The sequence below is a fragment of the Salmo trutta genome, chromosome 35 (assembly GCF_901001165.1).
Source record: "Salmo trutta chromosome 35, fSalTru1.1, whole genome shotgun sequence".
Lineage (NCBI taxonomy): Eukaryota > Metazoa > Chordata > Actinopteri > Salmoniformes > Salmonidae > Salmo > Salmo trutta.
In genome coordinates, this window is record NC_042991.1 from 12522412 (window position 1) to 12548568 (window position 26157).

General features: G+C 41.3%; 1 protein-coding gene across 1 annotated transcript; it reads right to left on the reverse strand.

The window, feature by feature from the left end:
* Positions 1–1243: 1243 nt before the first annotated feature.
* Positions 1244–25873, reverse strand: vipas39 (VPS33B interacting protein, apical-basolateral polarity regulator, spe-39 homolog). The gene is made up of 19 exons (XM_029733357.1): positions 25794–25873; positions 21397–21489; positions 13161–13266; positions 12252–12392; positions 11885–11923; positions 11717–11781; positions 11506–11562; positions 11154–11246; positions 9664–9697; positions 9234–9336; positions 7639–7666; positions 7203–7276; positions 6713–6788; positions 6151–6285; positions 5597–5638; positions 5047–5223; positions 4601–4690; positions 4069–4173; positions 1244–1829 (listed from the first exon to the last, which is right to left on the reverse strand). Exons 2-19 carry the CDS (start codon positions 21487–21489, stop codon positions 1809–1811), a joined length of 1479 nt encoding a protein of 492 aa, XP_029589217.1. The 5' UTR covers positions 25794–25873; the 3' UTR covers positions 1244–1808.
* Positions 25874–26157: the final 284 nt, after the last annotated feature.

A 26157-nucleotide genomic window follows, 5' to 3' on the forward strand; every position in this document is an offset into this window, starting at 1 on the left:
CCACCTATCACTATTGCCACTATGAATGGTGGATAGAGGGCAGGATAGACAGACAGGTAGACTATATTGACCTGTGGTATAGTTACACGGAACCCTAACCGGCTGCACGCCTGCGCCATCGTGCATATATGTATTTTGTCCCCCCACACCAAACGCGATCACGACACGCAGGTTAAAATATCAAAACAAACTCTGAACCAATTACATTAATTTGGGGACAGGTTGAAAAGCATTAAACATGTATGACAATTTAGCTAGCTAGCTTGCCCATGCTAGCTAATTTGTCCTATTTAGCTAGCTTGCTGTTGCTAGCTAATTTGTCCTGGGATATAAACATTGAGTTATTTTACCTGAAATGCACAAGGTCCTCTACTCTGACAATTAATCCACACATAAATGGTCAACCGAATCGTTTCTAGTCATCTCTCTTCCTTCCAGGCTTTTTCATCTTTGAACGGCATCTAAACTTTCATAGTAGTACCACGACGACCGGCAAAACAGTTCATCTTTCAATCACCCATGTGGGTATAACCAATGAGGAGATGGCACGTGGGTACCTGCTGCTATAAACCATTGAGGAGATGGGAGAGGGACAGGTCGATTACCCTTACAGCGTGATCTGCATCAGAAATAGGAATGACTTCTATTTTAGCCCTTGGCAACGCAGACGCCCGTTGGCGCGCGCGAGCGAGCAGTGTGGGTGCAATAATTGAATAACATGGATTTCTACATTTATTTAGCAACGCTTGTGCACGCGATGTGTCCGGTCTGGTCAGCATGTTTGTGTGCGGCAAAGCATAGTGCATAAGGGAAGTACCAAAACACCTTGATATATGGGTGCCCATGCAAGCAGCTGAGGAAATGTGGCTAGGATGGAATAAATTATATAGTAAAACCTGCAAAAGGCTGAAAGTAAAGCAGTAGAAAACACACACTACCCTCTCCAAAAAAAGTTAGACAACCCCCCCACCCCAGTACATTTCCAACTGTCCCTTATCTTCTAGCTTTTTTAATACAATATTACAAACCTGTCATTTTCACATATGTTGACATACTGTAGCAGTTGAGCTGGAGATGATGAATTTGATGTTGACTGCAACAAACTGACTGCAAACCACCCTTTCGTAAATGATTTGGTAATCTTCTGTTGAAATATCTAATTTTGAAGAAAAATAACAAATTAGATGAAAAAAATGGTACACGAAAAAGGTAAATGAGCTCTAAAATGTAGGTACCACCACAGTTGCAAGTCAAGAACGTGTTTCAGCCGTTCTTATTAAAGTTTTATTTTCATGTTTATAAAAACATAAAATTAGATCAGGGGTCAGAGGAATACATGTCTATATACTGTTGTTCAGACTTTTACTACCGCTGTTGCACCTTCTGCTTCGGCTTGTGTAAAGAGCACAGCTAACAGGGTTGGCAAAAAGATGGATACGCACGTCGAGCAAGCATTACACAAGACTGCAAACCAAAAAAAAGTCATGAAAATTGAAGGTTTTGGCTCATTCATTCGTATGGCCACCTGTTCTCTCTGCTGCTGTCACACTTAAAGTTAGCTCTGGTCCAGGGCGTTAGTGTGTGTTCCTCTACTAACAGTTAGTGGAGGAATGCAAACTAATGCCATGGACCAGAGCTAACAAAGTATGGAAGGTGAACTTCGTCTTGCAGTCAAACCGTCAACTGCATCTTCACTCCAGGAGCCATTACTTTAAAATAGTTTGTCCCACACATCATCTCTCATCTGAAACAAATCGTTTTAAATGTCCATTTGAAGCAGTGTTGTCATAGTCTTCTAGCAGTGGATGTCAGTTTTTCCATCGGATTTGCTGCAAGAAAAGAGCCAAAGTCCTGTTAGTGATGATAAAACTGACTTTAACCATGTTGAATTATGATATAAAACAACTATCTAATTGTTTCACAGATTCTGATTGAATAAGATCAGATCTAATTATTTAATGGAGAACTAAAAATGTGATTTCATCAAAGTTGATTACCCTTGGATGAATTCTTCTGGACTAGAGCTTGGACTAAATACTGTGACTAACTTCTTTTGTTTTCAAAGCTTGCCTGCCACGCTCAGACAAGTTTCTTCAGACCAAGGGTTTAGTTCACTTTTCGAAGTGGGTTAACACAGTTTTATAGGATAATTTGACAAATAAATGCAAAAAGTTCACACAGAGTGCATCTGAGCGACAAACTAGTCTGCCATTACATCGCCGGAAGTCACTCTGTGACTCAAACGTTTTTTGTTTTTTTAATATATACACTCCCCTACATATTTATTTGGACAGTGAAGCGTAAACTTTTAATTTGGCTCTATACTCCAACATTTTGGATTTGAGATCAAATTTTTTATATGAGGCGACAGAACAGAATGTCACCTTTTATTTGAGGGTATTTTCATACATATCGGTTTTATCATTTAGAAATGAAAACACTTCGAAGATAGTTACTTTACTTTATTACTACGTAATACATACATACATACATACATACATACATCTCTGCAAAAGATCTGATGTGAAAAGATCTGATGTGATTGGTCAAAATACCAATTAGTGGAAACAGATCAGAATTGGGCTGCCTGTCTAAAGATTTGGGAAACCCTGGGCTAGACCACCCAGCCCACAATTCAAGTGATCATGTCCTAAGACCAAATTATCATTAGTCTTGGCTATAATGCAGTTTAGAATAGGCTGGAGAATATGGGTGTGTGAAAATGTCCCTTCAACATGACTAATCTGATTACGTAACTCAGATTGAGATGTACAAAAGAGAAGTGGAAGTGTTTTTGAAGGTTAAATACACTGTCTGGTCATGAGTATCAACACAGAAAGGAACCAAGGTTGAAGAGGAACTACTGTCTTTCCATGAAAACACAACCAGACTGAGAAAACAGATTGTGTTAACGCAACAGTACATGCCCCATAAGGAAATAGGGCTGTCAATTTTAGCCTTTCACTTAAAACTGATAATGACCAGCCACTTCAGTTGAAGAAAACACATCACAATGTCTTATTATGAGCCATCGTCTTATGATTGTCATATTTATCATTACAAGAGGAACAGACGAGAGACTAAATTTGCACCTTATCTGATCCTCACCACTTCCTTACACAAGCAGACTTCCCGTCTTGCTAGAGGAGACGTGACACTTTCAGACAGGTTTGTTTTCATTAGGCACCAAATTGAAGAAAAACAGACTGAAACAGGGAGGGGCTACCTGGACATTTCTGTATTGCAAAACGTTTAAAAAACGTTTCCGTTGTGTGCCACAATGAAAACGACCCAGTTCACATAGGAAATGCAGTCTGTTACACATAGTTAGGCAATCTACTGCACAACATTGTTCTCAAGAAACCCTTTGATGTAAAGGAGTCTTGTATTGTTGGGTATTGAAAGGCGTCTTTTTGCTTAATGTCCTCGCGCTTTACAATCAAAGCAACTTTAATTGTTGATTTTCTGTCTTGTTAGGGCCAAATTGTGTTGTATTTGTGTCGTAATAACGCCTAGAAGTAAGTGTTCTTCACTTCTGGACCTGGGAGGGTCACTATACGTACAGGCTGTACTTTCCAGCTTCGCCCTATACCACCTGATATGAACTGCTAATCAAGACTTTAATTAGCCAAATTGGGGGTGTTAGTGCAGGGCTGGAACAAAAGCCGGCACACGTCTGCCCTCCAGTGTACAGGGTAACTCATTGGTCATTGACTCTGACCCTGGAGACCTAAAGGGTGTACTGCTTTTTATTTCAACTTGGATACTTATACCACTGATTGACCTCATTGAGTTTCTTTGAGTAACCGATTTGTAAACTCAAGTGTGTTAGTGATGGGCTGGAACAAAAGCCTGCACACACTTTAGCTCTCCAGGGCCAGGGTTAGTGACCGCTGGCGTAACAGAAAAGCGCTCAGATTATGTGACTGAAGCCGACTTGTGGTGATGACCCCTATCTTACAGTGTAGGGTACATTTCCCACACTAATGGTTAAGGTTAAGATTGGAGGAGGGGAAGCAGATCCTAGATCTGTACCTAGGGGAAACTTCACCCCAGAGCCTATCTTACCGAGTTGCTGAGGATTTCCTCGATCTTCCTGTACTCGGATGAGCCTCTCTCCACCTTCCCCCGGTACACAATCAACTGCTGCCGGTCCTTCAGGTCCCTGTACGTCTGATTAGGCAAAAGAACCGCCAATCAATCATCATGCCACATAATGATAAATAGCATGTGATGCCAGTATAAGAGATTAAATGTTATCCGTACTGTCAATGATATTAATTGCCACAATTGTTTGAGTTCTTGCGCACTAGGCATTGTAGGCATAGTATTAAACTGCAGTACTACATAAGAATTTGACTAGCCTGGTTAAAAAAAAGGTTGAAATAAAAAATAAATAGATGATCAATACTCATTATAGTGCTTTAAAACATGGAAGTTGGTAGATGTTACCTCTAACCACTGATCCAGGGTCAGCCCATTTTTCTATGCCTCTAAGGGTTAAGGTTAGGATTTGGGACTGCGTAATCTGATCCTAGATTTGTGGTTAGGGGTGACTCCTCCATCGAGCTATAAGATGTGTGTCTGTCAGATGTCTCACATTGATGATGACGTCGTGACACTTATACTTCTGCGCCAAACTGATCTTCTGCTCCGCGTCTTCAACCAGGTTTACGTAATCCTGCAACACCTAGGAGTAGAGGGACAGAAAGAGAGGGATGAGCGACTAAAAGAAATGTGGCAACACATCTGCATGATGTGGCATAACAGTCAGTGTAATCCCTGAAAATGAAAACACACAGCATCTAGCTATGAAATAAAATTCTATTTAGTGACATTTCCTGGTTTAATTTGAGCTATTAAGCTTATGGAATTTTGAATTGTCCAATTCAACTGCATTGCATGTAATGTGCCACACCCAATATACATCTGCAGAAAACTGAAAACAATGGGAATAGAGACCAGTGCTTATTTCAGGTGATTTTAAAAACACAGTACCACCTGGTGTTCAGACCGGGGAAGTGCAGCTGTAGTTGTCCTACCTACCTGTACTGGTGCGTTGTTTTTCTGAAGGATGTCCACTATTCTATGGAAGCCAATGGGAGACCTCTTCTTGGTGTAGCCCAGCCAGTTCTTGGTGGTGAACAGAGCGTCCACATCGAACCAGGCTTTCAGCTTCGCCCTCGCACCCAGACATGTGAGGAGAAACTGTTTATCTGAAATCTGGATGATGACAAAACTTGGAAGTTATTACAATCATTGAATGTTGTTTAACCTGGAAACACAAATTTTTCCTTAACTCTGTTGGGAAATAGGGTTGAAGGCAAATCAATGTCTTTCTGACAACTTCAGCTCAGTGAAGGTCTTAAAATAGTTGGACAGATGGATTGGCATGAATAACGAAAATATACATATGGTCTCATTGCAAACGGAGCCAGAATATTGTTGAAGGAAAAGATTCACAACAGTGACTCAAGCCAGACACATTTACCTAGTAATAAAGACAAGGCCCAGTTAATTCAAAAACAAAATGGACAGACAAATACTCATGTGTAGTCCAAGCTTCTCTCTCTCTCTCTCTCTCTCTCTCTCTTACCCTGAAGGTCTTCCGTATGTTGGCTGGACTGCTGAACGTGCCCTGTGGGAGAGACTGGGCTAGTTAGTTGATGTTGTGCACACAGACACAGATATAGACCCAGGCACACACACACGCACAAACAGACCTTAATCAACTCCAACCATAATGTTATTTCAATTAACAACAGAACTAATTATTAAATGTTTGGATATAATGGCAATATTTATAATATAAAAGATTGATAGATTAATGCACAAATTCATGCATTTTTACATCAACTGATTAACACTAGGTTCCCTACTACAGCCAGGTAACTGACACTGTCTCCATCTTGTGGTCGCAATAGAGAATTAGTCAGAAAAAAAACTGTCTCCGTAGCACAGTGGTCATCAACCCTGAGAGCTACAGGGTGTGCCGGCTCTGGCTCCAGTCCAGCCCTAACAGGACTAGCACCATATTCACCTGATCAACTTATCATCATGCAAAATCTGGAGCACGTGCTCGTACTGGAACAAAAGCCTGCACACCCTGTGGTTCTCCAGGACCAGGTTTGAGGGCCACTTCAGACTCACATCAGACTCCCCATAATGGTAGAAGCAGGAGTAGTAGAGTGTAGTGATGATAGGCATGTTGAGGATGGAGGCTTTCCGCGGGTATTTCTTAAAGATGTCCGCCTGGCCGCTACTCTCCACCTGTTTGTCGTTCGCCTGAACGGGGAAGACATGGAATTTTTGGTTTTAAAACCTACATAAGGCTGTCATAAGCCTGACTTATGGCTTGATATGACGTAGGGTTAGCCTGGAGAAACAGAGAAGGGAAGGTTTGGAATGTTTGGTTTTAAAGCCTACATAAACATGTCAAACATGACATAGGATTTGACATATTATGCAATGATCGAGCTTATGACAAAATATGTCATAGCGCAGGTATCTGTGGCGAAACTGTTCTCCCAAATTACACATCGAAACCTTATGGAGACCATATTAGTGCCCCATGCTTTTTAACAGATTTCAAACAAGATGTTATTTAAAGCGCAAAATAAAAGGTTACTACTGTACCACTGTACCATGAGCGAGATTCAGCCATTGGTGTTCTTCAGTCGACTATGTTTCAAAAATAGCAGCGGTTTCTCACCTCGATGATAATCTGCCTTTCCAGGAGTGTGTAGTGGTCTTGAACGTGAGTGGCATCGTCTGGTGAGAAGGGGAGACTGCAACAAAGTCCATGGTGCTAGTTAGTAACGCTGTTCTCCAAAGCTAATACTGCTGTGTAGTATCTCTGACTCCAGGAGTAGGTAACATTCAAATGTGTTAAATGACCTTACTTCAGGAAAAAGGTTTGTACGACCTTGTATGATTTAAAAACACCCCAATCAACAACATCAAAATGTGGCACAAAATGGGAAAAGAAAAAGATGCTGTTCGTGAGAGAAAACTTTGGATTCTTTACCTTGGTTCTGTTCCTTAGCGTACGCAACAGAAAACATTTTGCAACAGAAAACGAAAATCAGCACTTCTTTTTGGACGCGTTCATGTAGTGCCTTCCTGTGTCTGTACGATTTCTTCCGTTTTGTGCCTAATGAACACGACCCTGAGACGTGAAGTAATGTGGAGTGGATCTTTACCTGAGGCAGTTCTTCAGAAAGTCCCTCCTCTTGTTCTCGTCTCTGATATTGAGGTGATCTCTGTACTGCATGAGCTGAACATGGACATGGAAACAGAGGAAGGTGCATTGAGATTTAAAACCATCAACAACCAATGAGTGCAGAGCATTAAAGGCACAATCTGTAATGTTCATTTCAACTCCACCGTCAGCGGTGCCACAAACAGTTTTCAGGGAAACAGTATCTTCAACCGAGCTTCCTTTTCCCCTGAAAACCAGATGTGGAGACCCTGCTCATGCATTTATTTTACACCTGCTACGTTAGGTTATTTCAACTCAAAAGTGCTGCCCCTGCACTTGTTTGACACATTTTAGGATGGACTGAAATGTAACTGAATTAGACTTTTGAGGTAACTGTCCCCCCCCAGAATGGCTTGGTAGACCATGGAAGTACATACCGCCATGTCTTCTGTTCTGTCCAGGGACCTTGATGACACGAGAGAAAAGAGGACTGATCAGAATGCCTACATACAAGTAGCAAGTTGAGCACACAGTACCATCATTTGGGTACGCAATGGAAAATATTTAAAACCTTTTGCAAAAGAATTCTCAAAATGGACAAATCCTGACAGTTCCTCCCTGTTTCAGTCTGTTTTATTTCCTTGGGTGCCTTATAAACACAACTCAGATGCTACACTCCTTGAACAGAAGTGGTAAAAACCAGTCCAACAAGGTTACATGACAACTCCATTGATACAATCTTATGGCTTAAAGGATACAGTGCATTTGGAAAGTATTCAGACCCCTTGACTTTTTCCACATTTTGTTATCATTACAGCCTTATTCTAAAATTGATTAAAATTGATTTTCTTCCACTCATCAATCTATACACAATGCCTCATAATGACAAAGCCTTTTGGTTTTTAGAAATGTTTGCAAATTTCAATATAATTTTTTTTTTTTTTCAATATTACATTTACATAGGTATTCAGACCCTTTACTCAGTACTTTGTTGAAGCATCTTTAGCAGCGATTACAGCCTCGAGTCTTGGGTATGACACTACAAACTTGGCACAACTGTATTTGGGGAGTTTCTCCAATTCTTCTCTGCAAATCCTCTCAAGCTCTGTCAGGTTGGATGGGGAGCGTCACGGCACAGCAATTTTCAGGTCTCTCCAGAGATGTTCGATTGGGTTCAAATCCAGGCTTTGGATGGGCCACTCAAGGACATTCAGAGACGTGTCCCGAAGCCACTCCTGCGTTGTCTTGGCTGTGTGCTTAAGGCCGTTGTCCTGTTGAAGGTGAACCTTCACCACAGTTTGGGGCGCTCTGGAGCAGGTTTTCATCAAGGATCTCTCTATACTTTGCTCCGTTCATCTTTGCCTTGATCCTGACTAGTCTCCCAGTCCCTGCCGCTGAAATACATCACCACAGCATGATGCTGCCACCCCCATGCTTCACCGTAGGGATGGTGCCAGGTTTCCTCCAGACGTGACGCTTGGCATTCAGGCCAAAGAGATCAATCTTGGTTTCATCAGACCAGAGAATTTTGTTTCTCATGGTCTGAAAGTCTTTAGGTGCCTTTTGGCAAACTCCAAGCGGGCTGTCATGTGCCTTTTACTGAAGAGTGGCTTCCGTCTGACCACTCTACCAGAAAGGACTCTAGAGCTCTGTCAGCCTGACCCAAGTGCTCAATTTGGCCGGGCGGCCAGCTCTAGGAGTCTTGGTGGTTCCAAAATTCTTCCATTTAAGAATGATGGTGGCCACTGTATTCTTGGGGACCTTCAATGTTGGAGACATTTTTTGGTACCCTTCCCCAGATCTGTGCCCCGACACAATCCTATCTCGATATTTCTGCTTTTGCTTTTAATACATTTGCAAAAATTTCAAAAAACTTGTTTTCACTTTCTCATTATGGGGTATTGTGTGTAGATTGATGAGAAAAAATTATGAATCCATTTTAGAATAAGGCTGTAACATAACAAAATGTGGAAAAAGTCAAGGGGTCTTAAGACTTTCCGAATGCACTGTATTTTAGTGAATTGTTACTCACTTGAAAAGCTCCACCAAAAGCTTTTGTTCTCCTATTTCCTTCAGGTAGTGGATATAATGCCTAAGAGCTATTTCTCTTGTTATCAACTCCCGGAAGAGAATCTCTGCACAGAAACGCATTGAACTGTCATTATTTGCATAATATTTGCCATGTGCACTTAACTTTTGCAACATCCAAAGTTTGCAACTGTTATTGTTCTAAAGGAATAATATATGCCATTTATCAGATGCTTTTGTCAGCATGCATACATTTTCAACACCTGGGAATAATAAATAAAAAAGGTAGAAGTAAATGTAAAAGACGAAGAAAATAGAAAAATAAAAGGTGCAAAATTTGCACTGGTGTAAATTCCTGGTAACTCAACCAGAATAGAATGAGGTAAAAAAAAGTTCAATCTAATGGACAAAAAAAACCGGATTAAAAACCTTACCTTTACTTAATGACTTCTTTAAATATATTAAAACCTGCAATGAGAGGTTACAGAACAGTATAAGTATACTGAACAAAAATATAAACGCAACATGTAAAGTGTTGGTCCCATGTTTCATGAGCTGAAATAAAAGATCCCAGAAATGTTCCACGCGTACAAAAAGCTTATTTCTCTAAAATGTGGTGCACCAATTTGTTTACATCCCTGAGTGAGTATTTCTCTTTTGCCAAAATAATCAATCCACCTGACAGGAGTCTCGTATCGAGAAGCTGATTAAACAGCATGATCATTACACAGGTGCACCTTGTGCAGGGTACAATAAAAGGCCACTCTAAAATGTGCAGTTTTATCACACAACACAATGCCACATATGTCTCAAGTTGAGGGAGCTTGCAATTGGCATGCTGACTGCAAGAATGTCAATCAGAACTGTTGCCAGAGAATTGAATATTCATTCCTCTACCACAAGCCGTCTCCAACATCATTTTAGAGAATATGGCAGTATATCCAACCGGCCTCACAACTGTCCAAAACAGTCTCAGGGAAGCTCATCTGCATGCTTATCATCCTCACCAGGGTCTTGACCTGACTGCATTTCAGCATCGTAACTGACTTCAGTGGGCAGATGCTCACCGTCGATGGCCACTGGCAGGCTGGAGAAGTGTGCTCTTTATGGATGAATCCCGGTTTCAACTGTATCGGGCAGATGGCAGACAGAGTATATGGTGTCGTGTTGGAGAGCAGTTTGCTGATGTCAACGTTGTGAACAAAGTGCCCCATGGTGGCGGTGGGGTTATGGTATGGGCAGGCAAAAGCTACGGACAACAAACCCAATTGCATTTTATCAATGGCAATTTGAATGCACAGAGATACCGTGAAAAGATCCAAAAGGGCCATTGTTGTGCCATTCATCTGCCGCCATCACCTCATGTTTCAGCATGATAATGCACGGCTCCATGTCGCAATGATCTGTACACAATTCCTTGAAGCTGAAAATGTCACAGTTCTTCCATGGCCTGCATACTCACCAGACATGTCACCCATTGAGCATGTTTGGGATGCTCTGGATCGACGTGTACAACAGCGTGTTCCAGGTCCCGCCAACATCCAGCAACTTCACACAGCCATTGAAGAGGAGTGGGACAACATTTCACAGGCCACAATCAACAGCCTGATCAACTCTATGTGAAGGAGATGTGTCGAGCTGCATGAGGCAAAAGGTGGTCACTCCAGATACTGACTGGTTTTCTGATCAACACCCATAACTTAAAAAAAAAAGAAAGTATCTGTGACCAACAGATGCATATCTGTGTTCCCAGTCATGTGAAATCCATAGATTAGGGCCTAATGAATTTATTTCTATTGACTGATTTCCTTAAATGAACTGTAAGTCGGTAAAATCTTTTAAATTGTTGCATGTTGCGTTTATATTTTTGTTCAGTGTAATAAAAATGATGTTTTCTTTCAACTACAGTCAAATCAAAACGTACCGCGGTGATGACGTTTCCATCATGTGCATTCACAGCCTCATCCAATAGCAGCAGTTTGTCCTGTAAGGAGTGGAACTTCTCCAAAGAGTAGACCTATGAGAAAATACAATCATGGAGTGAGTTAGAATAATACAATATTAATATTATATCACAGTCCATAGAATTGCAAAATACATAAAGCAGAGTATTTGCTGGAGCATTATAAAACAGATGATAATAACCTAATAAACTGTATGCCATTTAGCAGACACTTTTATCCAACGTGACTAACAGTAGGCATAACAACAGTCAGCTTACAATTTACAGTCAGTTTGAAGACAAATAAATGTTGATTTTACACCATTGATCCTACCTTTCCCTGCTGCATCCTCTTCACAGTCTCCTCAGGGGTCCAGTCACTGACATAGTCCTGCCACAGCAAGATGACGTCATCATTAATAGACCAACGACAGTCCAGTTAATACAGTATTAGTGATGTTAATAACAGTTAGTTCAGTTTGTGGAACAACTTTTCAGAGTGCTCTGAAATATACTGATTATGTGTAACATAAAACATATCTTACCTTGTATTCAGATTTTGGTTTCCGAAGTTCCGGGGCGTAATTTCGGATGGATGGATCACCGAAAGCTATAAAATACTATAAAAGTTGAGAACCATGCTTTTCAAAATTGCAATTTTCACACACATATGGCAAAAATGGAGTAACAACTCTCGCTAAAATGTTACCCACACTCAGAGAAGGACTGGAAGCTCCCAGTTTTGGCCTTTCCTAAAAAATGAGAGTGAGTGTGTGTTAATTGATAAGGAAATACTTATGTTGACATTAGTATTCGCATTGAGAATGTGCAAAACTACAAAACTAGGGACAATGGTTGGTATATAGCTAGAGCTCATTGGTGTTTGTTATAGATTCAAAACTGTACCGAGGACAAATCTGTTTGACAGAATGAAGCGAACCCATTTTGATTGGGTCGAATGCAACGGTCACAAGATCGGTTATCCCAAACTCAAAAATCGACCCACAACACAACACTTCCAATCTAAATACACCCAACGAGAATGGCCTTAAATCTGTCATGAGGTGGACTGAGTTGTACCTTTGAATAAGGAGCTTAAGGAGTAGCCAGAACTATTCTTGGGCAACGAAGGGGCAGTGTGGATTTTGGGGAAGCTCTGGTCCCGCACCTCGCCTGTGGAGCGAATGCTCGATTCTGTCTCCTTGACCGACCACGAGATACCTGAGGGAACAACAACATTTAGGGCCACAACTTACAACATTTAGGCCCAGAACCATTCGTGTTACTAGCAAATATACTGGTCCTACGTGAACTTATCACAAAACTTAAAAAGGCACAGTCCATACGTTTTCTGTTTTCCTTGTGGCAACGAACCAAATTACAAAGAATCAACCTAAATTATAAACACACACAAAGTGTCTGTTGCTTCATTTAGGAAAATAAAATTGAGTTCAAAACATTAAGAACGCCTTCCTAATATTGAGTTGCATACACAATCCATGTCTCAAGGCTTAAAAATCCTTCTTTAACGTGTCTCCTCTCCTTCATTTACACTGATTGAAGTGGATTAATAATGGACCATAGCTTTCACCTGGATTCACCAGGTCAGTCTATATAATGGAAAGAGCAAGTGTTCATAATGTTTTGTATACACTCAGTGTATATTTCTATTGTAGCACTTTTCATTGCTCGGTTTACACCAATGACTGCACCAACCTCATCTTCTCATCTTGGCACTTGTAAAAACCCATTAATTGTCAGCACGCCACCTTTTAAATTTTTTTACAGGAAAGAGAACATACAGACTGCACCTTTTTAAAAGAATAGTTCAATCAAAAAGCTTTTAATATTTTATTCATTAGTCTACGGTTAATACAATCCCCCAAAATGTATGTCACTCAGCAGTCAAGTTTTCATTATAGGGCACTTTCAGTACAGAGAAAAAAACTGATGATGCATTTTGCATCATATGATGGACAGTTCTCTTACTTCCAACAGGCTCTCCACTCCAGCTGACCTTCTCCACATCATCTTCTTCATCCTCTTCCTCTACGAGGCTGCGGATACTGTTCACAGCCCGCTTGGATTCCTTTAGCTTAAATACATTCGAAATAGAAAAAAACATGTTTATGTTCACACTACATTTCTGTACCTTGACAGTCCAATGTGAGCAAGTATGTTTCCAAACTTCAGATGCCACATACCCAGCCGCTGGCCATGTTTACATGTTAAAATTTCCAAAATGTTTCCACCATTGTCTTTCTTTGGTGTCCTACCCTTGTGTGATAGGGTAAGCTAGTTAAAGTATCCAAATGTAACATATATAAGAGGTGGTCAACCCTCCTCTTGGAGATCTTTAGGGTATGTAGGTTTCTGCTCAAGCCCTGCTCAAACACACCGGTTTGATGTGCAGCTGATTAATAGAATCAAGTGTGCTGGAGCAAAAGCCTGCATATTCAGTAGTTCAACAGGAAGAGGATTGGCCAACCGCCTGGCATAAAAGTATTGCGTCCCAAATGGCATCGTATTCCCAACCCTGTTCCTGGAGAGCTAAGTTCTTGTAGGTTTACTCCAACCCTAATCTAGCGCACCCGATTCTAATAATTAGCTGGTTGATCAGCTGAATCAGGTTAGTTACAACTAGGGTTGGAGCGAAATCCTACAGGTTAGCTCTCCAGAAACAGGTTTGGAGAGCCCTTCCCTACATCAGTGTTTCCCAAATCAAGCCCTCGAGTACTCCCAACAGCCCACATTTTTGTTGTCGGCCTGGGGCCACTAAAAAAAAAATGTACTGTTGGGGATACTCGAGGACCGGAGATGGGCAACACTGCCCTACATAGTACCACCCCTACGGACCCTGGTAAAAAGTAGTGCATCACGGTTTATATGGTTTAGTGTTTTATTTCTATGAGTTTTTCACACAAAAAATAAGCAATTCAGCTTAGTTTCAGTTAGTTTTCAGACCTGATTTGCATTTTTTTTTAATGTAGTTAAATGTTTTATATATTTTATTTTAGTATTAAAGCGTGCGTGGGAGGCGGGCGTGGGAGGCAAGGAGCCATTTGGGTTATATAGTTTGGTTTTTAGGGATGTCAGTTCTTGCAACTGGGGGCCAGTAATACATAAGGTAATGGTTTTGATTTGATTTGATTTATTAGGATCCCCATTAGCCGATGGAGAAAGCTAGTCTTACTGGGGTCCGACACAAAACCTAAAAGACATTACTGACAAAAGACTTTACAATTGACATACATTTAGAAACATTAACATGTAGCGTGTGTGTGAGAGAGTTACACATACATGTCAGTACAAATGTCACATGGGGGAGTAGGTCACATGGGGGAGAGGCGTTGTGCTGTGAGGTGTTGCTTTATTTGATTTTTTAAACCTGATTTGCTGTTCACTTGCGCAATATAACATGGAAGGGAGTCCCATGCAGTCATGGCTCTGTATAATACTGTACGTTTCCTTAAATTTGTTCTGGACCTGGAGACTATGAAAAGACCCCTGGTGGCATGTCTGTTGAGGTAAGTGTGTGTGTGTGTCAATGCTGTGTGTAAGTTGACTATGCAAACAATTTGGAATGTCCAACACAATGTTTATAATAAAAACTAGTGATGCAGTCAGTCTTTCCTCACCTCTTCGCCAAGAGAGACTGACATGCTACATGTTAATATTAATATCTCCCCATATTTACAACCATTGAATCTATATGTTTTGACCATGACAGTTTACAATCTAAGGTAACACCAATTAATTTAGTCTCCTCAACTTGTTCAACAGCCACACCATTCATTCATTACCAGATTCAGCTAAGGTCTAGAACTTGTGCCAATGCTCTTAGATTTAGAGATGTTCAGAATCAGTTTATTACAGGCCACCCATTCCAAAACTGACTGCAAATCTTTGTTAGGGTTTCAGTAACTACATTAGCTGATGTCTATATGGTTTAATCATCAGCATACATGGACACACATGCTTTGTGTAATGCCAGTGGCAAGTCATTGGTAAAAATAGAAAAGAGGGCCTAGAGTGCTGCCCTGCGGTACACCACACTTTACACCAGAGAAGCTTCCATTAAAGAAAACCCTCAGAGTTCTATTAGATAGATAGCTCTGAATCCACGATATGGTAGAGGTTGAAAAGCCATAACACATAAGTTCTCAACAACAGGTTATGATCAATAATATCAAAGGCTGCACTGAAATCTAACAGTACAGCTCCCACAATCTTATTATTATCAATTTTTTTCAACCAGTCAGTCATTTGTGTCAGTGCAGTACATGTTGAGTGCCCTTCTCTAGAAGCATGCTGACAGTCTGTTAACCTGTTAGGGCTAGGGGGCAGTATTTACACAGCCGGATAAAAAACGTACCCGATTTAATCTGGTTATTACTACTGCCCAGAAACTACAATATGCATATAATTATTGGCTTTGGATAGAAAACACCCTAAAGTTTCTAAAACTGTTTGAATGGTGTCTGTGAGTATAACAGAACTCCTATGGCAGGCAAAAACCTGAGAAGATTCTGTACAGGAAGTGCCCTCTCTGACCATTCCTTGGGCTTCTTGACTCTTTTTATTGAAAACTTAGGATCTTTGCTGTAACGTGACACTTCCTACGGCTCCCATAGGCTCTCAGAACCCGGGAAAAAGCTGAATGATGTAATTCCAGCCCCTGGCTGAAAAACATTAGCGCCATTGGTAAGTGGTCTATCAGAGGACAATGAGACTGAGGCGCGTGCACGAGGCGACCCCATGTTTTTATTTTCTCTCTCTTTGTACTAAAACACAGATTCCCGGTCGGAATATTATCGCTTTTTTACGAGAAAAATGGCATAAAAATTGATTTTAAACAGCGGTTGACATGCTTCGAAGTACGGTAATGGAATATTTAGAAATGTTTTGTCACGAAACGCGTCGGGCGCGTCACCCTTCTTTACACTTCGGATAGTGTCTTGAACGCACAAACAAAACAGGATATTTGAAGGATATTTGAGGATATTTGAACATAACTATGGATTATTTTGAACCAAACCAACATTTGTTATTGAAGTAGAAGTCCTGGGAGTGCATTCTGACGAAGAACAGCAAAGGTAATAACATTTTTCTTATAGTAAATCTGACTTTGGTGAGGGCTAAAAACTTGGTGGGTGTCTAAATAGCTAGCCCTGTGATGCCGGGCTATCTACTTAGAATATTGCAAAATGTGCTTTCACCGAAAAGCTATTTTAAAATCGGACATAGCGAGTGCATAGAGGAGTTCTGTATCTATAATTCTTAAAATAATTGTTATGTTTTTTGTGAACGTTTATCGTGAGTAATTTAGTAAATTCACCGGAAGTTTGCGGGGGGTATGCTAGTTCTGAACGTCACATGCTAATGTAAAAGCTGGTTTTTGATATAAATATGAACTTGATTGAACAAAACATGCATGTATTGTATAACATAATGTCCTAGGAGTGTCATCTGATGAAGATCATCAAAGGTTAGTGCTGCATTTAGCTGTGGTTTGGGTTTATGTGACATTATATCCTAGCTTGAAAAATGGGTGTCTGATTATTTCTGGCTGGGTACTCTGCTGACATAATCTAATGTTTTGCTTTCGTTGTAAAGCCTTTTTGAAATCGGACAGTGTGGTTAGATTAACGAGAGTCTTGTCTTTAAAATGGTGTAAAATAGTCATATGTTTGAGAAATTGAAGTAATAGCATTTCTAAGGTATTTGAATAACGCGCCACAGGATTCCACTGGCTGTTACGTAGGTGGGACGAAATCGTCCCTAGAGAGGTTAATTTGTTTACAGAGAAATAGCATTGTATTTGGTCAATACATGTTTTACAACAGTTTGCTAAGAGCTGGCAGCAAGCTGATAGGTCTGCTGTTAGAACCAGTAAAGGCTGCTTTGCTAATCTTGGGTAGCGGAATGACTTTGGCTTCCCTCCAGGCCTGAGGACAAAGACTTACCTCTAGGCTCAGATTAAAGATATGACAGATAGATGGAAAGCTACTGAGGATGGTAGCTCCTAAGTTGTCAATACTTGGAGGTTTGTCATTATCGATCTACAACAATTATTTTTTCACCACTCCCACACTAACTTGACAAAATTCAAACTTACTACAATGCTTTTCTTTCATTATTTGTTTTTTTATGCAAGAGTACGATGACTCACTGTTCATTGTTGGCATTTCCTGCCTAAGTTTGCCCACTTTGCCAATGAAGTAATCATTAAAATAATTGGTAACATCAAATGGTTTTGTGATGAATAAGCAATCTGTATCATGGTGCCGGAGAAGATGGCTGACGTTTTACGTGGTCCTAACCAACTGTGTTTTTTTGGGGGGTTTTGTGTTTTTTTTTGCGTTGTTTGTAACTTATTTTGAACATAATGTTGCTGCTATCGTCTCTTATGACCGAAAATAACTTCTGGACATCAGAACAGCGATTACTCACTACGAACTGCTAGAAGATTTTTTTCCTTTAATGAGTCCGATGTGAAGGACATACTGCTTTCCCTGGAACAGGCCCAAATTCCCATCATTTGCGTGAAGAAAAGACGGAGAAAAGGTTGGGCTGCCTTCTGAGAATTTGTAGGCGATTGAATAAACCCCCACTGCCTTCCGATCTACTAGCTAACTTACAATCATTGGAAAATAAAATTGATGACCTACGAGGAAGATTAAACTACCAACGAGACATTAAAAACAGTAATATCTTATGCTTCACGGAGTCGTGGCTGAACGACGACATCAACATACGCTGGTTATACACTGTATCGGCAGGATAGAACAGCGGCGTCTGGTAAGACAAGGGGTGGCGGACTATCTATATTTGCAAACAACAGCTGGTGCACGATATCTAAGGAAGTCTCGAGGTTTTGCTCGCCTGAGGTAGAGTATCTCATGATAAGCTGTAGACCACACCATCTACCTAGAGAGTTCTCATCTGTATTTTTCGAAGCTGTCTACATCACACCACAGACTGAGGCTGGCACTAAGACCGCACTCAACGAGCTGTATTCCGCCATAAGCAAACAGGAAAACGCTCACCCAGAGGCGGCACTCCTAGTGGCAGGGGACTTTAATGCAGGGAAACTTAAATCCGTTTTACCACATTTTTATCAGCATGTTAAATGTGCAACCAGAGGGGGGAAAAAGTCTAGAACACCTTTACTCCACACACAGAGACACGTACAAAGCTCTCCCTTGCCCTCCATTTGGCAAATCTGACCATAATTCTATCCTGATTCCTGCTTACAAGCAAAAAACTAAAGCAGGAAGCACCAGGGACTCGGTCAATAAAAAAAGTGGTCAGATGAAGCAGATGCTAAGCTACAGGACTGCTTTGCTAGCAAAAAATAAAATATGTTCCAGGATTATTCCGATGGCATTAAGGAGTACACCACATCAGTCATTGGCTTCATCAACAAGACCATACGTACATACCCCAACCAGAAACCATGGATTACAGGCAACATCCGCACTGAGCTAAAGGCTGGAGCTGCCGCTTTCAAGGAGTGGGACTCTAACCCGGATGCTTATAAGAAATCCCGCTATGCCCTTCGATGAACCATCAAACAGGAAAAGCATCAATACAGGACTAAGATCGAATCGTACTACACTGGCTCCGACACTCATCGGATGTGGCAGGGCTTGCAAACTATTACAGACTACAAAGGGAAGTACAGCTGAGAGCTACCCAGATGAGCTAAACTACTTCTATGCTTGCTTCGAGGCAAATAACACTGAAACATGCATGAGAGCACCAGCTTTTCCGAATGACTGTGTGATCACGCTCTCTGCAGCCGATGTGAGTAAGACCTTTAAACAGGTCAACATTCTGGGCCAGACGGATTACCAGGACGTGTACTCAGAGCATGCGCTGACCAACTGGCAAGTGTCTTCACTGACATTTTCAAACTCTCCCTGTCCGAGTCTGTAATACCAACATGTTTCAAGCAGAACACCATAGTGCCTGTGCCCAAGAACACGAAGGTAACCTGCCTAAATGACTACCGACCCATAGCACTCATGTCTGTAGCCATGATGTGCTTTGAAATGCTGGTCATGGCTCACATCAACACCATTATCCCAGAAACCCTAGACCCACTCCAATTTGCATACCGCCCTAACAGATCCACAGATGATGCAATCTCTATTGCACTCCACACTGCCCTTTCCCACCTGGACAAAAGGAACACCTATGTGAGAATGCTATTCATTGACTACATCTCAGCATTCAACACCATAGTGCCCTCAAAGCTCATCAATAAGCTAAGGACCCTGGGACTAAACACCTCCCTCTGCAACTGTATCCTGGACTTCCTGACGGGCCGCCCGCAGGTGGTAAGGGTAGGTAACAACACATCTGCCACGCTGATCCTCAACACAGGGCCCCTCAGGGGTGTGTGCTCAGTCCCCTCCTGTACTCCCTGTTCACTCATGACTGCACAGCCAGGCACGACTTCAACACCATCATTAAGTTTGCCGATGACACAGCAGTGGTAGGCCTGATCACCGACAACGACGAGACAGCCTATAGGGAGAAGGTCAGAGAGCTGGCCGTGTGGTGCCAGGACAACCTCTCCCTCAATGTGATCAAAACAAAGGATATGAGTGTGGACTACAGGAAAAGGAGGACCAAGCACACCCCCATTCTCATTGACGGGGCTGTAGTGGAGCAGGTTGAGAGCTTCAAGTTCCTTGGTGTCCACATCACTAACAAACTAACATGGTCCAAAGCACACCAAGATAGTTGTGAAAAGGGCACGACAAAACCTATTCCCCCTCAGGAGACTGAAAAGATTTGGCATGGGTCCTCAGATCCTCAAAAGGTTCTACAGCTGCACCATCGAGAGCATCCTGACTGGTTGCATAACTGCCTGTTATGGTAACTGCTCGGCCTCCGACCGCAAGGTACTACAGAGGGTAGTGCGAACGGCCCAGTTCATCACTGGGGCCAAACTTCCTGCCATCCAGGACCTATATACCAGGCGGTGTCAGAGGAAGGCCTTAAAAATTGTCAAAGACTCCAGCCATCCTAGTAATAGACTGCTCTCTCTGCTACCGCACGGCAAGTGGTTCGGGAGCTCCAAGTCTAGGTCCAAGCGGCTTCTAAACAGCTTCTACCCCCAAGCCATAAGACTCCTGAACATCTAATCAAATGGCTACCCAGACTATTTGCACCCCCCCCCCCTTTTACGCCGCTGCTACTCTCTGTTATTATCTATGCATCGTCACTTTAATAACTCTACCTACATGTACATATTACCTCGACTAACCGGTGCCCCCGCACATTGACTCTGTACCGGTACCCCCTGTATATAATCTCGCTCTTTAATTACTTGTTACTTTTATTTGTATATTTTAAACTGCATTGCTGGTTAGGGGCTTGTAAGTAAGCATTTCACCTGTTGTATTCGGCGCATGTGACTAATACAATTTTATTCGATGAAAGATGAGAGCTGAATTTGTCTTTCTGCCCATAATTTCATTTAAAGTACTCCAAAGTTCTTCATATCATAGATCTTGGATTCATAACACAGTTTTTTCTTACTGTTTAGTCACATAATTTCTCAATTTGCAGTAAGTCAGCCAGTCAGATGTGCAGCCAGACTTTTTAGGCACTCCTTTGCCCCATCTCTTTCAACCATACAGTTTTCCAATTCCTCATCAATTCATGGAGCCTTAACAGTGGGTCAGGTCATAGGTTAGGTAAGCCCTTCTCATGACTAATTCCACGTCCCTTTTGATTAGCTGAGGTGATTTGGTAAAGTGTGAAACACTCTATCTAGAAACAATTTATCTTTGAATGCCATTGGAAACCTTAATTATCATACAAAATTACTTGACAAATACAAAAGATACACTTACTGTTAGCGGTTTTAACAGCGATTTCCACTGAGTACATGTATCTTTTGTATTTGTAAAATCTATTTAGGGTGATATAATAGTAGAATTTCTGAGGTTCCATGACTGTATTGCACACAGTGATTATTAACAGTTAGACAAAGCGTCAGGACAGCTGTACACATTGGCCCCGCTGTGGTCAATTGTTAACTTTAGTATGTAAGAAAAATCAAGTCAGCTACCTTAAAGTTCAAACCGGTTTGTGAATTATTTTATTTCATGGGTTTTAGTTTCAGTTTATTATAAAAACCTTGTAGGGCATTATATATGGAATAGGGTGCCATTTGGGACACCCCTAAGACTTTCAAGTTATTTACCCTGGTAAAGTCATCATCTTCATCATCAAATGTGAAAGCTTTGAACTTCGAACTGTTCCAGTAATCGTCCTCATCTGGTTTACCCCTTATCATCTGGAACAGAGTTAGTTACATTTACTGCACATTGTTTATACCACAGAAGGATATATCATATCTCTATTGTTTATACAACCATTGCGGCAGCGTCCTTAGTACAACAACAGCAACCTCATCAAGCAGTTTCAGACATAAGGCTGCAGGTTTGAGTCCTCCAGAATTTGCTACATTAGTCTCAGAAGTGGGATGGTGCTACAGTGAGATCAGCGGAAACATCCCTTGGAGACATGAGGTAGTTAAACATAGAGGCATGCTTCAGAAGGGGAGGTGTCTTGAACAACACCAGGAATGCTATCAGAAGGTTGAGACTTCTTGGCATAGCCTAATGGCTATCAAATCAAAGTTCATTTGTCGTATTACACAGATTAGCAGATGTTAAAGCAGGTGCAGCGAAATGCTTATGTTTCTAGCTTCAGCAGTGCAGTAAGTGTCTAACAGTACAATACTGTGTACAGACAGTATGGACAATTAACAGTGCATTGGGAAAGTATTCAGACCCCTTGACTTTTTCCACATTACAGCCTTACTCTAAAATGGATTAAATTGTTTGTTTTTTCCTTCTTCAATCTACACACAATACCCCATAATGACAAAGCAAAAAGAGGTTTAGACATTTTTGCAAATTTGTATATTAAAAAAACCTGAAATATCACATTAACATAAGTATTCAGACCCTTTACTTAGTACTTTGTTGAAGCACTTTTGGTAGCGATTACAGCCTTGAGTATGATGCTACAAGCTTGGCACACCTGTATTTGGGGAGTTTCTCCCATTCTTCTCTGCAGATCCTCTCAAACTTTGTCAGCTGGGATAGGGAGCATCGCCGCACAGCTATTTTTAGGTCTCTCCAGAGATGTTCAATAGGGTTCAAGACCAGGCTCTGGCTGGGCCACTCAAGGACATTCAGAGACTTGTCCCGAAGCCACTCATGCATTGTCTTGGCTGTGTGCTTAAGGTCGTTGTCCTGTTGGAAGGTGAGGTGGAAGGAGCAGGTGAAAGGTGGAAGGAGCAGGTTTTCATCAAGGTTCTCGCTGTACTTTGCTCCGTTCATCTTTCTCTCGATCCTGACTAGTCTCCCAGTCCCTGCCGCTGAAATGCATCCCCATAGCATGATGCTGCCACCACCATGCTTCACTGTAGGGATGGTGCCAGGTTTCCTCCAGACGTGACGCTTCGCATTCAGGCCAAAGAGTTCAATCTTGGTTTCATCAGACAAGAGAATCTTGTTTCTCATGGTCTGAGAGGCTTTAGGTGCCTTTTGGCAAACTCCAAGAGGGCTGTCATGTGCCTTTTACTGAGGAGTGGTTTCCGTCTGCCCACTCTACCATAAAGGCCTGATTGGTGGAGTGCTGCAGAGATGGTTGTCCTTCAGGACGGTTCTCCCATATCCACAGAGGAACTCTGGAGCTCTGTCAGAGTGACCATCGTGTTCTTGGTCACCTCCCTGACCAAGGCCCTTCTCCTCCGATTGCTCAGTGTGGCCGGGCGGCCAGCTCTAGGAAGAGTCTTCGTGGTTCCAAACTTCTTCCATTTAAGAATGATGGAGGCCACTGTGTTCTTGGGGTCCTTCAATGCTGCAGAAATGTTTTGGTACCCTTCCCCAGATCTGTGCCTCGACACAATCCTGTCTCGGAGCTCTACGGACAATTCCTTCAACCTCATGGCTTGGTTTTTGCTCTGACATGTACTGTCTACTGTAGGACCAATTTCGAGTCTTTATAGCAAAGGGTCTAAATACTTATGGAAATACCTACAAACATTTCTAAAAACCTGTTTTCACTTTGTCATTATGTGGTATTGTGTGTAGATTGCTGAGGATTTTATTTTTATTTTATACATTTTAGAATAAGGCAGTAACTTAACAAAAAATGTAAAAAGTCAAGGGTTCTGAATACTTTCCGAATGCACTGTATAAGTAGGAAAAGGTATGCCCAGCAGTAGTTATACATGATGAGCTACTGTATGTCGAGAATACAGTATGTATATATAAAATTAGTAAACATTTAGCTTAATTTCTCAGAGATCAAATTAAAATGTCAACAAAATAATGTTGCAGGAATGCTAATCTTATCCGTTTCTAACTACAGAAATGATTTCAGAACAATAAACATTATGTAAACATTACTAAAATAGTCAATGACTATGTACATAGGGCAGCAGTCTCTAAGGTACAGGGTAGGGTAACGGGTGGTAGCTGGCTAGTGACAGTGTCTAAGGTGCAGGGCAGGGTACTGGGCGGAGGCCGGCTAGTGAGGGACATGAAAGCTGTTTTTCAGTCTCTCGGTCCCAGCTTTGATGAACCTGTACTGTGTTTGCCTGCTATCCATCTTGGCACTCCCCTACCGTTGTAAAAAAGCAATAGAAATGCATTTATGAATGTCTACATTTGTTTTTGGCAAATGTATTATATTACAGACACCTTAATGCATACTTTTAAATTATATTATGTGAGCTAAACATAAAAATATATTTACTTTAAAGTACAATTATTCTTTTTTTACGTTACTGTCCCCACTACAACAAAAAACATACTTAAATACATGTAACTTTGTCCTATAAACATTTAATTGAAAAACTGTAGAATTCCATTTACATTATAGAATTCCATTCAATTTTATCATTTGTCCAATGACTACTTGCTAGCTGTGAAGCCACATCCATAATTGGTAGATGGTTCTGACCAGAAAACCAGTCAGTATCTGGTGTCACCCACCATTTGCCTCATACAGCGCGACAAATCTCCTTCACATAGAGTTGATCAGGCTGTTCATTGTCGCCTGTGGAATGTTGTCCCACTCCTCTTCAATGGCTGTGTGAAGTTGCTGAATATTGGTGGGAACTGGAACACGTTGATCCAAAGCATCCCAAACATGCTCAATGGGTGACATGTCTGAGTATGCAGGCCATGGAAGAACTGGGACATTTTCAGTTTCCAGGAATTGTGTACAGATCCTTGTGTCATTATGCCATGCATTATCATGCTGAAACATGAGGTGATAGCGATGAATTAATGGCACGACAATGGGTCTCAGAATCTTGTCACGGTATCTCTGTGCATTCAAATTGCCATCAATAAAATGCAATTGTGTTTGTTGTCCGTAGCTTATACCTGCCCATACCATAACCCCACTGTCACCATGGAGCACTCGGTTTACAACGTTGGCATCAGCAAATCGCTCGCCCACATGACACCATACATATGGTCTGCGGTTGTGAGGCCGGTTGGACGTACTGCCAAATTCTCTAAAACGATGTTTGAGACAGCTTATGTAGAGAAATGAACATTAAATTATTTGGCAACAGCTCTGGTGGACATTCCTGCAGTCAGCATACCAATTGCACACTTCCTCAAAACTTAAGACATCTGTGGCATTGTGTTGTGTGACAAATCTGCACATTTTAGAGTGGCCTTTTATTTTCCACAGCACAAGGTGCACCTGTGTAATGACCGTGCTGTATAATCAGCTTCTTGATATTCCACCCTTGTCAGGTGGATGGATTATCTTGGCAAATGAGAAATGCTCACTAACAGGGATGTAAACAAATGTGTGCACAAAATGTGAAATAAATAATATTTTTGGGCATATGGAAAATTTCTGCGATCTTTTATTTCAGCTCATGAAACACCACTTTACATGTTGGTTTAATATTTTTGTTCAGAGTAGATTTTGATTTGGGTGGGTGGGGGTGCATCTAAAAACAATCTATGTAGCTTTGGACACATGCTGCTAGCAGGTAACGTTACAGTCATTGGACTATTAGTTATCTCGACCGCAGTCGCTATGGAATTCCCTTGGACCTTGTCTTATTAATTCATTAAATAGTCAGAGGTCTAACATATTGGGATATGTTTTCCCCTGCTACTTTTGCTTCTGACACTATTGTTAGATCTGCACACTCATGACAAACATGGTAAAAAATATATATATATTGCTGATATGGAAGACAAGGGCCACATGTTTCTAAAAACCGTTTCACAAGCGATTATTATTGATTTTTGTAACACAGCGACGGTTTAGAATTGTAGTTCACATGGCCAGCTGTGTGAAAGTTAACCGCTAAAAACCCTATGGAGATTAGGGTTTTCGATTGCTAGACAACAGGTAAATATTCTTCATGTGAGCCTGTAGCTAGGCTATGATTGTGGTGATTGATGGCAGGTATTTTTGAGGGAGGCAGAGAGGGAAAGGAAAATGTTCTATCATGACCATCTCAGGAAATATCGACATATTTCAGGGCTGTGGAAGAGTGAAGGATAATTAGTAAATGATGGATCTAAAAGCTCATAAACGAATAATTACCTTCAGAAATGTAGCTGTACAGCTGGTCGGTAGCAGTAGACGTCTCTTGGTCAATCTGCCCTACCCTTTGATGGGAAATGTAGTGCGCTTGTGATTTACCGTATGCTTTAAAGAATGAAGGATAACTACAAAAAGACTACAAACGTGATATCTTCACGTATCCTCAATTGTTTTACTTCCGTGTCCCCTAAATTGGTTGTTTTTATTCACGAGTAATATTATTTTTACTGCCAACCTGATTGTCATTTTAATAATTCACAATAACTAATTTTAAAAAGGAGAATGTTATGATTTCTTAATAAAATCCTATTGTGGAACCAACGGATCGTAGAGGGACTGAGGGGAATCACCTTCCTGTCACACA

Coding starts and splice junctions, on each gene's coding strand:
- vipas39 (XM_029733357.1), bottom strand. CDS start 21,489: ATGATAAGGGGTAAACCAGATGAGGACGATTACTGGAACAGTTCGAAG. Junction 12,393..13,160: donor GAGTGGAGAGCCTGTTGGAA/GTAAGAGAACTG, acceptor TTGTTCCCTCAG/GTATCTCGTGGTCGGTCAAG. Junction 11,924..12,251: donor CTTAAGCTCCTTATTCAAAG/GTACAACTCAGT, acceptor CTCATTTTTTAG/GAAAGGCCAAAACTGGGAGC.